The 13,463-nt window shown below is 55.9% G+C and overlaps 1 protein-coding gene across 2 annotated transcripts in view; it reads right to left on the minus strand.

Annotated features, from left to right (window-relative positions):
* Positions 1-13,463, minus strand: part of MAN1C1 (mannosidase alpha class 1C member 1) — a 157,631-nt gene that overhangs the window by 18,021 nt on the left and 126,147 nt on the right. For both annotated transcript variants that reach the window (XM_055139068.1, XM_012931650.2), the window contains exons 4-7: positions 13,129-13,209; positions 9,662-9,756; positions 4,464-4,590; positions 966-1,059 (exon numbers count right to left, since the gene is read on the minus strand). In XM_055139068.1, the coding sequence (XP_054995043.1) occupies positions 966-1,059; positions 4,464-4,590; positions 9,662-9,756; positions 13,129-13,209 (397 nt within the window). The remainder of the gene's footprint in view (positions 1-965; positions 1,060-4,463; positions 4,591-9,661; positions 9,757-13,128; positions 13,210-13,463) is intronic.

Genomic DNA, 13,463 nt, shown 5'->3' on the forward strand with positions numbered 1-13,463 from the left:
TTTGTTTTTGGATTTTGTGCCACATCTGGTGGTCCTCAGGGCTTACTCAAGGCAGGCTTTCGAGACCAAATGAGCTGTCAGGGATCAAACCCGTGTTGGCTGTGTGCAAGGCACACACCCTACCTGCTGAACTGGCGTTCTGGCCCTGTTAATGAATTTTTCCCACTGCTTTGCTCCCCTCTCGGTAGAGGTGCAACCCGGGAGCCTGGGAGCCTTATCAAGACTTCCCTGCCCAGACATCCCCCAACTCCATCCTGCTTCAGTAGGTGGGGCTGTGGGCTGTGAATGAGACGCCACGGGTGCCTGTCAACCATCTGGTTGAGAAACAAGCTTTTGAATGAAGCACCATAGGAAATCCGGGGACCAGTCGTTGTAGGTGGAAGAGACCGTGATAGACTCATGATTTTTACATGTTCTCTAGTTTGTGCTTAAAAAGCAATTTGAGAAGAATGAGACTCAGCGGTCGGAACCAGATCAGAGGGGCTCCGAGATCAGTCACGGTTTTTATGGGAACTGCTTTCTGAGCAGAGGTTTCTATCTGGGGCAGGAGGAAGGCAGCTCACGCACACCATGAGGGCTGAAGGCTGCCTGGGAGAGCGTTCAAAGGGCTGGAGCGATGTTTCGCATGCAGAAAGCCCAGGTTTAATCCCTGGCACCACAGGCATAGGCTAAACTTTTTTTTTTTTTTTTTTAAACCGAGAGCAAAGTCTTTAGTGTTGACAAAGGCTGGTGCTGGCACAAGAGGGGGATGTCCGGGACAGGGTTCAGTCAAGCAGCTATCATGTCTGATGACATGCAATGACAACAATCATGAAACCATCATCATCAGCCTTCCTGGTGGGGTCTCCGCAGGCGCTTAGAGGATGCCCCTTTCCCACCCTCAGGTGAAACTCTGATGGTCCGGGCTGCCCCTCTCCCCCTGGCCAGGCCCCCACGCAGACAGCGGCAGTGGTTCCCATACTCACGCTGCATCCAGTTTCCGCTCACTGGGCTGAGGAAGTTGGGGTAGAGGCCGAAGGGCTTGTCGATCTTCTTAAGGACCTTCCGGATGTTCCTGACCTACCGAGAGAGTGGCCCCAGGGGCGCCTTCACCTTCCTGATGAAGCCAACCAACGCCCCATCTGTGCGTACCTGGGGGAACACTGGACAGCGGTGCCCTCAGCCCTCCTCTGGGGGTGCTGGATTCCCACATGGAGTGGCCCCGCCCACCCCCACAGTGCCGACCGCTTTGCTGGGGGCCACATGTGCCTTTTCACTGTACCTCTCCCTCATCACATGGCAGTTTAGGGCTTAGGCCTTTGCAGGAGGGGTGGAGGCAATTCGTAAAAGGCTCCTCTGCAAGTGCTCCATGAAGTCGCCTTTTATAGGTCGGGAATCGCTGAATACTGGCAATTTCATCTTCCTCAACTGAGTCCCCATGCTGTCGGGGCCCCTCCAGAGGAAGGTTGGGCTCCTCAGACACCCCCAGGGTCGAGTATGTGTCACAGGAAGATGACAACAACTCCTCCGACCATTGCTCCCTGAGCCTGACCTGGCTGAGCTGCTCCCCCGCCCCACAACCATCGATGCTGGATTATCTCAGTTTAACTGACAAGATTCCCTCTCTCAGAGAGGTTTCCCTGTGGTCAGCGGGTGGGGCAGTGGCTGAGGCAGGATTCTAGTCAGGACAGTCTGACCTGTAGAGAAGCTCCGATAGATCACATGGACCAGAGGCAGCCTGTGCCACTTGAAGGGAAAAAAAGAAAGGCTCCAAACGCAGCTGCAGGAGCTTCGGAAGGCGAGAAGCAGCAGAATTCAGGAAGGTTCATCCACCCGGGGTTGTGCTCTCTGGAGGTGCCTGAAATCCCCTCCCTACTGAATCCTAAGGGGCAGGGAAGGCCCTCAGGGACAGGGACTCACTGGATGGTGTGCACAGATTTATCTACAAGGCAAGGAGCAGAGAGCCACCTCTTAGCTGCCAGACCTTTCAGGGGATGGCACTTTGCTTTGCCACATCAGATTTCATCTCCATTTATGTTAACGGAGTCCATTATGGGGGACAGGAACGTGCGTGTACCTGAGTTATCCTTCCTGTCCGGGCAGCGGCCAGTGAAGCAGGCTAAATGAGCTCCCCCGGAGGGCGCGGGTGCTTTTAGAATTTGGGCCAATTTGTTGACTGCCAATAATCGCCTCTGTGGGAGGCATGTGTGGGGATGAAAATAGCTGGAGAATGTAAATGCAGAGAGGGAGACAGGGAGCCGGTGGAGTCCAGGGGGAAAGTCTGACGCCTGCTAGCCAGACTCTTCAGGGACTTGTGAGAGCTTGAACTTCAGAGCCAAAGTCCTGGCTGGAACCTGACCTTGGCACTCACAGCTGGATGACCCACAAGTGCTTAGTCTAAGCCTTAGTTTCCTGCCCTGTAAAATGGGGGTAACAGAGAGCCGCACCTCCTAGGACTGCTGGGAGGAACAGAAATACTCTGGGCTAGGGAGTCAGTACTGGGCTTAGGGCATTGCATGACTTGCATGTGCCAGATTCCAGTCTGATCCCCAGGACCACATTTGGCCCCCTCTCAGCTCCCAGCATTACTGGAGTCCCAGCCCTATAGGGCCCAAACAGTACCACATTTTTAGGTCCTTCATCAGTTGTCCAGCTCGGTTGGCTGAGTCCTATTGGGAATGGCCCCTGGGTCCCCTGAGAACCACTAGGGAGGATCCCCCCTACCTCCAAAGAGAGCTACTCAGTGGGTTCAGCTCAGCACCCAATAAGAGCAGACAGTGGGGCCAGTATCTTCAGAGTAGCCTGGGACTAGGGACGCTCCTGTCCCACTCCATTCTGAGCTGGGCTAAGGCAATGCCAATAGGAGCCGGGAAGTAGGTATGGGCAACTTACTCCATGAACTTCTTTTCTTTTTGGATCACATCCGGCAATGATCAGGGGTTATTTCTGGCTCTGCACTCAGGAATTACTCCTGGTGGTGCTCGGAGGACTATATGGGATGCCGGGGATTGAACCCAGGTCAGCCACATGCAAGGCAAATGTCCTACCTGCTGTACTATCACTCCAGCCCCACTCCATGAATTTTCAAGGATGGGGAAGACAATCCTTTTGGTATGAAGACAAAAAAAACCCAAAAACAAACAAAAACCTTCTGTGGGAAGAAGGGCAGTTTATTTTTATTTGTAGGGCTGCTTATTTTAATTTTATTTCTTCTCTTATTTGCTCTCTTTTTGCCTCTGGGGTGGCAGTGGAGCTACTCCCGGCTCGGTGCTCAGGGCACTCTAGCAGTGCTTAGGGATGAGGACCAGCTGGGCCTGGGGATTGAACCCAGGCCCTCTGCATGCAAAGCCTGTGCTCAGTCCACTGAGCCATTTCCAAGCCTCTGGAAGGCTGCTGAAAGGCAGCAGGAAGGGGGCTGAAAACACCTTCCTTTGAAAGAATGCAAGGAGCAGATTCCATTGGGCGGGCAGTGCTCGAGGCCCCGGAGGCTTGCTGAAATGCAGGCTTCCAGGCCTGGGGTGAGGTGCAGAGAGCTGCCTCTTCATAAGATCCTCAGGAATCTGCTCTCCCAGGGCCCTCGCCATTCTTTTTTTTTTTTTTTTTTTTTTGCTTTTTGGGTCACACCCAGCGATGCTCAGGGGTTACTCCTGGCTCTGCACTCAGGAATTACTCCTGGCGGTGCTTGGGGGACCATATGGGATACCGGGGGATCGAACCTGGGTCGGCCGCGTGCAAGGCAAACGCCCTACCCGCTGTGCTATCGCTCCGGCCCTTCGCCATTCATTTTAAGAGGGTAGGGGGAGAAGGGTTGGGGTTGGGGGGGTCTCCAAAGAGCCCCTTCTTGCAGGACTGTTGAGGAGCAAGGCGTACACCCCTGGGGATGAGCTCAGGAAAGCTTACTGTGGAGGGGGCTGTCCAAGATGGGCGTGGATGTATCCCCCTCTAGAGTCAAGTGAAACCTACAGAGACAGTTCCTTCCCCAGAGAAGGAACTGCCCAGGATCACCTGTGCCAACTGCTCTTTTGAGGGCTCTGCGGAGGGCATGGGCAGCCACCAGTGTGGATGATGGCCCCGATGGTCTCTGTCCCCTTCTGTAGATGTGAGCAGCCTGGTGCAAAGAGATGGAGCCGCTGTGTGGCCCTGATGGAGAGTGAATTCCCTCTGCCAGCCGGCCAGTAGCATGAACAAACAGTTACACATCTAAGGGAAGTGGACCCGTGCTCTTCCTGGGTCTCCGCAGGCTTCACACGTGTGGTCGCCAGCCAGTGGACAGGTGCCTGGGAGCCCTTTTCCGGGCAGCTCTGCCTCTGCCCCACAGTGCCAGCCACTCCCTGCACCCGTTCCCCGGCCCCCTGCTGTCGGGAGCAGGTAGTCTCCCCACAGCGACCTGCTCTCTGATGGAAGCCCCCACTTTGCCCACCCTCTGCTGACCTGAGTAGGAGAGATTTGGGGGCGCATTGGGAGGAACCCGTGGGGAGACTTGCCTTTTCAGCGAAGACGGGGTTGCCAGAGAGCTCGGTGAGGTGTAGGAACTCCAAGTGGAGGGACCCGAATTCCGCCAGGATGCTGCTGCTCCCCAGCATGGCCCAGCCCCAGCTCCTGTTGGAGCCGCTGAAAGACAGAAACAGCTGCTCTTGTCCCCTCTGGAGGTGCTGGCCCTCTGCTCAGAGCAGCGGTGACGGCTGGGACTGCGGAGGGTGGGGGGTGGGGGCACCCCCTACAGGACAGGCACTATATTCATTGTCACCATACAGTCCGGGGCTCAACAGGCTTTGGAGCCTGGTCTGCAGACGAGGACACTGAGGATGGTGAGATGAGATGACCTGTGAGCCCTGCTGAACCCAGGCCTGCCTGCCCCGTGATAGCCTTTGTTTCTATCATCAAGGAGTCCCTGGGCCTTGGGGGCTGGAGGTCAGCAGCCAGGCTGTCTTGGCGGGCAAAACTGGGCACATGCCTGGCGTTAAATTTGCAGGAAGTATTGAGAACATTCTCACACACCACACCAAAAGCCTTACTCCAAAGGATACTCTAGTTTAGCCTTCTGACGGCTCACTTTTTTTTTTTTCTTTTTGGGTCACACCCGGTGATGCACAGGGTTTACTCCTGGCTCTGCGCTCAGGAATTACTCCTGGCGGTGCTTGGGGCACCATATGGGATGCTGGGAATCGAACCCAGGTTGGCCGTGTGTAAGCCAAATGCCCTACCCGCTGTGCAATTGCTCCAGCTCCAATGACGGCTCACCTTTGATGGTGCTGGTGGTGGAGGGTACTAAGGCTGGAGTCTAAAGGGGGACAGAAAAGAGGGGTCCTGCTCCCCTCCCTACTTTGTCAATGATGCCCAAGGGCACACAATGGCCAATGGAATTTCATGGGGCCCCAGCTAGGCAGCGCTGGTCTGACCTCACACCTGGAAGGCGAGGTGAGGCATGAAGCAGCAGATGTTCTCCGAGCTGAGGTCTCCACACCTGCCAACCAGGGGACACCTTAGAAAAAAATCTAGCCACATGCCCATGCCCCACTCTGGCACTGGGTACTTCCAGGAGGAAGGGCAGAGACAGGGGCTCCATTCCTCCTGCCCTTTCCCCAAGTTACAGATGTGGATGAGCAGCATAGAGCGGCGAGGTCAGCCCCGCTTCCCAGCCAAACAAGATGACACAGGCAGGAAAGCCGCTGGCCACCAGGCCGGCCTGATGCTGGATTCGCCCCGGCTGTGGTGCCCTCCTCTCCTCTAATTAAAGAATAATTAATAAGGACTCTGCTTTCCCAGGGGTGTCACCGGACACACCCCTCTTCCCCGGAACCTTCAATGGGGATGGTCTCAGGTAGAAGTTGTCCACTGAGAGACCTAGGGCAAAACAGTTTTTCCTTGTGTATCTCAGATTCTGCATCTCGCTGAAAGTCCACCTGGCAGAGCATCGATAATCCCAACGGGCACAGGAGAAGAGAAAGGAATCGTGGGAGGGAAGGTCTGAGCCAGCCTGGGAGGGCACATGCCTGGCGGGCCTGTCATCCCGTTCCCTTTACTCCCAGCTGGTGGGATGGGGATGGCCTGTCCCGCTGTCCTCTCCTGCCAGAGACATGGGACTTCTCTCCAGCTTGCCGTCCCCGTGGGCGTCAGGCAACTACAGAGCTGTTAAGTGATGGATACTTCCCGCCCTCTCTGAGAGTCCAGGGGAAAATGCCGGCTGCCCTGCCCGTCTTTGGCTTTCTTCCCCCTTGCTCACTCTTTCGAGGGCTCCCCCAGCAACCCCTCAGTGTGGCCCCAGGCAGGCTGCAGAGCCAGTGCCGGGCAGGGCGAGTCAAGGCCTGGCTGCCTGCCACAATGACACCCCCAGTGGCTATCCTCGGGCAGTGTGGGTGATTTCTCTGGAGCCGTTTCCTCACCCACTAAAGCCGAAGTGTGGAGTTCAGGTTTGCCGTGAGGCGGCGGTTACGGCTGCGGTCACTGTCAGCTTCTCACTGTGCAGCAGTGCACATGCACGTTCCCTGCGCGTGAGAGCTGGTAAACTCCCTGTGTGTGCCCGACAGTGATGGCATCTTATTACACCTTCATACCCTACTTTACAAGCAGCTGTGATGGCTGGATTGCATAGGCGCGCTTAGGCAGACTCAGGGAAGGGGGCCACTTTTCCAAGGCCACACAGTGAGTGACAGAGCTGGGAAAGCTGAACCCAAACCCTCAGTGCTTTGGGCCTCTAGTGCATCTGCTCTGGTTAGCACCCAGAGGCCACTGATAACCCTGGGAGACTTGAGCCTCGGGGCCGAGTGGGCCAATGGTAGCTCTGCGCCCCCTGAAAGTCTTGGAAACCTAGAGATGAGCTGCAGCCTGTGTCCTCTGTAGCAGAAGGGCTGCCCTGCAGTGCTGCTTCCCGGGGACAGGAATGTGTGTGTGTGTGTGTGTGTGTGTGTGTGTGTGTGTGTGTGTGTGTGTATGAGAGTGAGAAAGAGGGAGAGGGAGGGAGGGGGAGGGAGGGGAGAGAGGGAGAGAGAGAGAGAGAGAGAGAGAGAGAGGCGGGAGCATGCAGAGGTGAATGCAATGCCCTGTGTAAATAAACACACCAGATGAGTGTGAAACATGTGTGTCTGAGCTTTATCATGGAATGTGGCAGTAGCAAGCGTGTGTGAACGTGTGTGTGAACGTGTGTGTTCATGGATTTGTGCACATGCATGCATTAGTGAAGCTGCTGCAGGGACAGAGATCTGGGCACTGGACACCCTCATTCTCCTAGGTGGTCAGGCAACCCCTGCAGGCCCCAGTCCTGAGTGTCCCCATCTCTGCCTCCGGGGCCTGCCACATCCATGTATCTCCCATTGGTGAGGAAAAGCAGGCCCTCCCCTCAGTCCTGGAGCAGGGCCCAGTCCACCTGCTTCCTCCTGGGCCACATCTCACCCTTGTCCTCAGCACTGTCCAGTGCCCTCCTGCAGACCCTTCAAAGAACGGGCCCAGGCATCCCTGACCATCTTCCTGCAGAGACAGGGCAGTGTTTTTTAACAAGAGATGCTCTTACCCAGAAAATGAAAGGGCAGCGTTGCCAGGAAATGCGCATAAACATACATATGTATACGGCACTGGCAGCATTCAAATAGCCTAAAAATAAATGGACTTGCTTAATCAGACACATCAGAATCTACATCGAATCTGAGCTAGAGGGACACAGGTAAGACGTCAGGACAGTGCTTGCAGGGCGTGGGGGTGTTGGCAGTGCCTGGCACAGAGGGTAAGTCACGCCTGCACCATGAGGCCCCAGGGCTGGGACCCAGGAGGGTGAGCTGGAGAGACCAGGTTTGCGTCTCGGCTTCCTGACAGCTGGCCAGTGTCTTCCGGGCACGCCTGGATTCTGCAAAAGAATCCGAGCAGAGATCCCAGTGTCCAGCTCTAAGGCATCTCCCCGGGCACTGAAAACAGGATTCCAATAACCCTGCCGTCCCATGAGGTCACCCCCAGGGAGACTTCCCAACTGCAGGGGACAGAAGGTGAGGAGCCGAAGCAGGCCCATCTCTTCTTCGAGAGACCCGAGTCAGGACATAAAGCAAACGAGGCCCGCCGGGATGCAGAGGGAGGCGCGGGCACTGGCAGCAGACCCAGGGCTCTGTTCTTCTAGACTCCTCCTGGCTTCCCAGGCAGTCGCTGTGGGATTGAGAGCCCCGAGACGAGCAGAGACTCCAGGAGAAGGAACGCAGACTGGCTTCCCCTATTCCCTCGCTCAGGAGCCAAGGAGGCCCCAAGAAGCTCCTGGGGCTGCAGGGTGGAGCCCAAAGCTCCAGTAGGGGTCCTGACTTGGTACCGGGGTGGGGGCACTCTGTCAGCCCCTCTGCCAGTGAGCTTCCCGGTGCCATCCTTTATCTGAATCTCCCCTGGGAGAATGGGGACAACATAAGCAAGTCCCTGCATAGGGAGGCTGCATGGGGTACAGGCAAGGCCTTGCTGGGGACCTCAACATGGTGCTGGGTACAGAGGGTTTGTGACCAAAGTCTGTCCCTTTCCCCGAGAGCAACCTGATCCTAGCATGAGCACTCCCCCCCCCCCCCCAAAAAAAAATGCACACACTCACGCGTGCACACCTGGCCCCAGCACTCTGGAGGGGAGTATGGAGAGGGAGAGAAGGAACGTGTGTGGAGGCTGCAGAAGCAAATGCATCGGGCTCAAAGGTGGCCTCTGCACTGGGCTCTGAGCAGCAAAACGGAGGCATCTCCAGAAGCAAGGACAGGCTCCTCCGCGGGCTTCAAGCTTCCTGGGCTCCTCCCAAATTGGGCCCCATCCCTGTCCCTCTCTGGGTCGAGGCTGGCACATCTGGAGACAGCGTGGCTTTTCTTTTCCTTTCACTTATCTCTATTTTCTGTGCTATTTTTTAATAAAAACAAACCCACGGAAAATGTTTCTCTTTTAGAGGATGAGCTGCTGTCCCCTCCCCACCATGAGAGGGAAGCAACAGAGGAGCCGGGGGTGGGGGCCCTTGGAAAGCTCTGGAGCTGGACCCAGCTGCAGCCCTGGCCCACCCCATCCAGCATGTCACCCAAGGTCCCTTCCACTCTGGCACCCACTCAGCCCTCACCCAGTGACAGAGTGACGGCCTAGGAGGCTTGAACTCACACAGTGAATGAAACAGTTGGTCAGGAGGGGGCCATGATGGAAGGGCCAATAAAAATCAGTGTCTGAGTACAGAGCCAGCAGGAAGAAACATTCCCTGTGGGTTCCCTGAATATTGGAACCACATGGCGGTTTGGTGGTGCCTTTCAGCATTTTCTATGTGACCCCCATTTTCTGCAATGAGGATTCATTACCTTTGTGGAGGGGGAAAATTCCGACAAGTGTTAGTGTTAAAAACAGCTATAAATGTTGTTTTGTGTCCTGGGAGAGTCGTTACTGGCAAAGGTGAACCAGCCAGGGCTGAAACTCCTCAGAGCCCATGCCTTGGTGGGTACTGGGGTGGGGGTCAGTGGAACAAGGTGAGAAGGTGGGGTGTGCCGACAGGCTGGGGCATAGTCAGGCTCTGAGTCCAGGCGGTGGCGAGGGTTTACTGAGGAGAAAGAGGGCCCTGGACTGCAGGAACCTGATTTGGTGACAAATGTCAACTTAAGAGCACCCTTGGAAAAGGACTGTTGATTCCCAGGGCGGGCAGCGTCCTCTCCCTGGGTCTCAGTTTCAATGCAGGGGCCACAAAGGGGACCGAGAGGCGCCCTACCTTTTGAAGTTCACCACACCCTTGGGGATGCCCGTGGGGGTGTTGAAGGCCGGCAGGAGCTTCTCTCCGAGCTTGATGGCCTTCACCCGAAACACCTACACAGGACAGAACAGGGAGGTGAGTGGGGGCAGGCTGAACCCCCTCTGAGCATTTCAGGGGCCCCAGCCCAGCTGTGAACCTGCCCACCCGCCGGGCTCCAGGGTGTTAGGAGATGATCCTGCTACTCAGCTTGTTTCTCCACTCAGAGCACTGCTGGGAGGAGCAAGATCATAAAACACTGATGACAGTGCCAGGATGGTGACGGGACTGAGGTTGTAACTGCCATGAGGGTGGCCACTGAGAAGTGGAAATAAAAAAAAAAAGACAGTGGGTTACCCGTAGCCACTGTGTGCCCATGCCACACTAATGATCAGGCTGAGAGCTGAAATGCATCTGGTAAGTCTTTAAATTTTTTTTGTTTATTTGTTTTGGGGCCACACCAAGAGGTACTCAGGGCTGACTCCTGGCTCTGCACTCAGGGATCACTCTTGGCTGTGTTCAGGCATTGAACAATGACATTGAACCTGGGTCGGCACATGCAACCAAGCACTCCAACCACAGTACTATCTCTCTGGCCCCGCAGAAATGCGTCTCAATGGAGAAGAGCACTGGAGTGGGAGCCCGGATTCCACTCTGGCACTGGTTTGCAGACCACAGCTTGTTTTCTCTGCTCAGATGCTGGGTAAGGGACATGTCCCTCTTTCATTCTCAGCCTGCTGTTCCTATTTTATATGCAGGAATGGGTGGGGAAGGGGAACAGCTTCCCCCAGTCACACACAAGCAGCAGGGGAGCCCTGAGGAGGGTCCTTGACCCTGCTGCTGACTCCTCCAACTATTCCTGCTTCGTTGCAAAGGGTCTGAGAGGGCCTGAGAGATAGCCCATGGGCAGGGCACTTGCCTTCTATCTGGCTGAGCTGGGTTCAGTCCCCGCCACCCTGTATGGTCCCTTGAGTCCCGCCAGGAGCAAGCCCTGAGCACTGTTTGGTGCTGCCCCTCCCTCGCCCAACACAACACAAAACAAAAAACCAAAAGGTCCCACGATCTTCACATGCTGTGGTTTTCGCCAGAGAAACTTCCTCTGAGGAAATCATCAAGGATGCTGTAGAGATTTAGGTTTATGGCTATTTATTGTCACATTTTATAAAGAGTGTGGGAATGGAAATGCCTTAAATATCAAGCAACAGGGAAGTAGTTAAATTATGGCTTATCCATGCAATGGAATGCCATGTGGCCGTGGATCCGCGGTTGTAGAAGGATATTTAATAGCAAAGAAAGGGGTTCTAATCTGCTGAGAGAAAATATTTCAGCACAGCGTAACTCAGCTTTTGTGAGAATTACACAAACACGGATGCGTGAGGAGAGAGGACGGGCAGGAAGCCCTGGGAACAGGAACAAAGGCCTTCCTGGGCGGAGACTCACGTGTGGCTTTTCTTTTCCTTTCACTTATCTCTATTTTCTGTGCTTTTTTTTTTTTTAAATAAAAACAAACCCACAGAAAGTGTGTCTCTTTCACAAGATGAGCGCTGGCCCTGAGGCTGGCATGCCAGGGGGACGCCCACCTTTCCAGTTCCTTCTGGAGTCTGAGGCCCACCCGTTTGCTGTGTGTCTTTGCAAAACAAAGTCTTCTTGGAGTTTCCCTCCACTTCAACATGGGCAATCTAAGATTATTTTTTCCCCTTTTGTTTGTCTTGTTTTTGGGTCACACGTGGGAATGCTCAGGGGTTCCTCCTGGCTCTGTACTCAGGAATTACTCCTGGTGGTGCTCGGGGGACCAGGCTGAGAATGAAGGAGGGATGCAGGGGATTGAACCAGGTCAGCTGCATGCAAGGCGAGCGTCCTAACTGCTGTACTATCTCTCAGGGCCCCTAATCCAAGATTTAAGAATTTACATTTTAGGGGCTGGAGCAATAGCATAGCGGGTAGGGTGTTTGCCTTGCACACGGCCAACCCGGGTTCGAATCCCAGCATCCCATATGGTCCCCCGAGCACCGCCAGGAGTAATTCCTGAGTGCAGAGCCAGGAGTAACCCCTGTGCATCACCGGGTGTGACCCAAAAGGCAAAAAAAAAAAAAAATTTACATTTTAGAGGAGACACAGGGGAGGTCTTGGATTAGAGGCCCAGGGCAGTGAGGGCAGCTTCTGCCCAGCAAAGATTTGGGGAGGAGGGCCAGAGGCCTGGCAGAGGCACCAGGGGAGATGGTCATGTCCCAGATGTGGGTGGGCACTAGGGCCTGCCATTGTCAAATTCCTGGGGTGCTTGTTTGGATTCCAGACTCCAAAACCTCAACTTACCCCAGAAGCCACTGGTTTAGCAATAGCCTGGGGTTCTCAATGGGAGCCTCACAATAGCTTCACTGACTCTCTGGGCAATCAGGCACAGAGGCACGAAGATGCCATGGCACCCGACCAGGGGTGCTAGGCACTTCTCTGGCTGCCTGCTCCTGCGGGCACTTCTGACAGACCCTTCCTGCCTGCAAACCCTGGTGCTGCCCCTGGCGCTCACTGGTCCTCACTAGTTCCATTTGGGGCTTGATGGGGCAGGGGCAGGGTGGGGCAGGGTGCTCCATAGTGTGGGGCCCCTGGGTTAGAGGGAGCCCACAAGGGTGATGGCTGATAACCCAGGGGTCCATTCACTTGTGCTGTGGCTTCAGGGGAGCTGGTAAGGGGAGAAAGACACTGCAGTGATACAGGCCCAGAGGTCTCTGGATTCTGCCGCAGTGCAGAGAATAGGAACTTTGGAGCAGGTCAACCCTGGGGTCATGCCCTTCCCTCCCGTCCTACTGCACAAGAGCTCTTTGATCCAAGGGGCTGCTGGAACATTGCTGTGTCAGCAGGGAAGGAAGAGAGGGAACGGGGATGCTGAGAGAAGGCACTGGCTGGAGGCCACAAGCAGGGAGAGTGTGGGCATGACATCCAGGCCCCGGGCTCTGGGTGGTTCACCTGAATCTCAGCTTACACATGTGGCCAGTAGAGGCTGCCCTATCACCCCTGCCACCGCCTTGAGACCCAGAGCAGGTGCCTGGCCCAGGAGGGGAGGTCACAGGGTGGCTGCGGAGAAGGCCAGGGCAAAGTGCCGGGGAGAGGAGAGATGAAAGAATGGTCTTGAGTCCATGCATCCCGGGAACAAGACCTGCACACCGTGGTCCAGGGGTCCCCCACCTGCCCCTGCCAGGCCCTACAGTTCCCGGGCTGTGCTAAGAGCTGTGGGATGGGCAGGCCCCGCTGCTGACCGCTCAGAATGTACCACCTAAGAGCTCCTTGGGCCCCATAGGCAGAGGAAGCGAAGGTCCCTAGAGATGAGCAAGGGGCTGCAGGGCCTCTCGGGGACGTGGTAATCTGGGAACATCCTCTTCCAGGCCTGCGCACCCCCAGTGAAACAAGGGGTGTGGTGATCTAGGACTCCGTCCGGGCCTCAGGGGTCTACCTACCTCTTCTCCTGTCAGATAGAAGGCTGAGAGGAGTCCCCCGACGTACCGGATGTTCACCTCGAACAAAGAGGCTTCTCCACTCTGTGGGCCAGAAGGAAGGGCAGAGCAGTGGGCAGTGGGTGAGGCGAGCAGGGCTCCCAGAGGTGGCAGGCACCCCTCCTCCTCCCGTCCCCCTCCTGCCTGGCTCCAGCAGGCTCCCGGAGCTACCCCGTGGGGGATTCCTGTGCCAGAGGTGCGGGAGCGACCTGTGCCCGGCAGGCAGCCGCTTCGCACATTCCCAGCCTTCCAAATAAACACTGGGCTGGCGTCCCCAGTCCTCCAGCCCTTGCAGGAGA

The sequence above is a fragment of the Sorex araneus genome, chromosome 5 (genome assembly GCF_027595985.1).
Source record: "Sorex araneus isolate mSorAra2 chromosome 5, mSorAra2.pri, whole genome shotgun sequence".
Classification (NCBI taxonomy): Eukaryota; Metazoa; Chordata; class Mammalia; order Eulipotyphla; family Soricidae; genus Sorex; species Sorex araneus.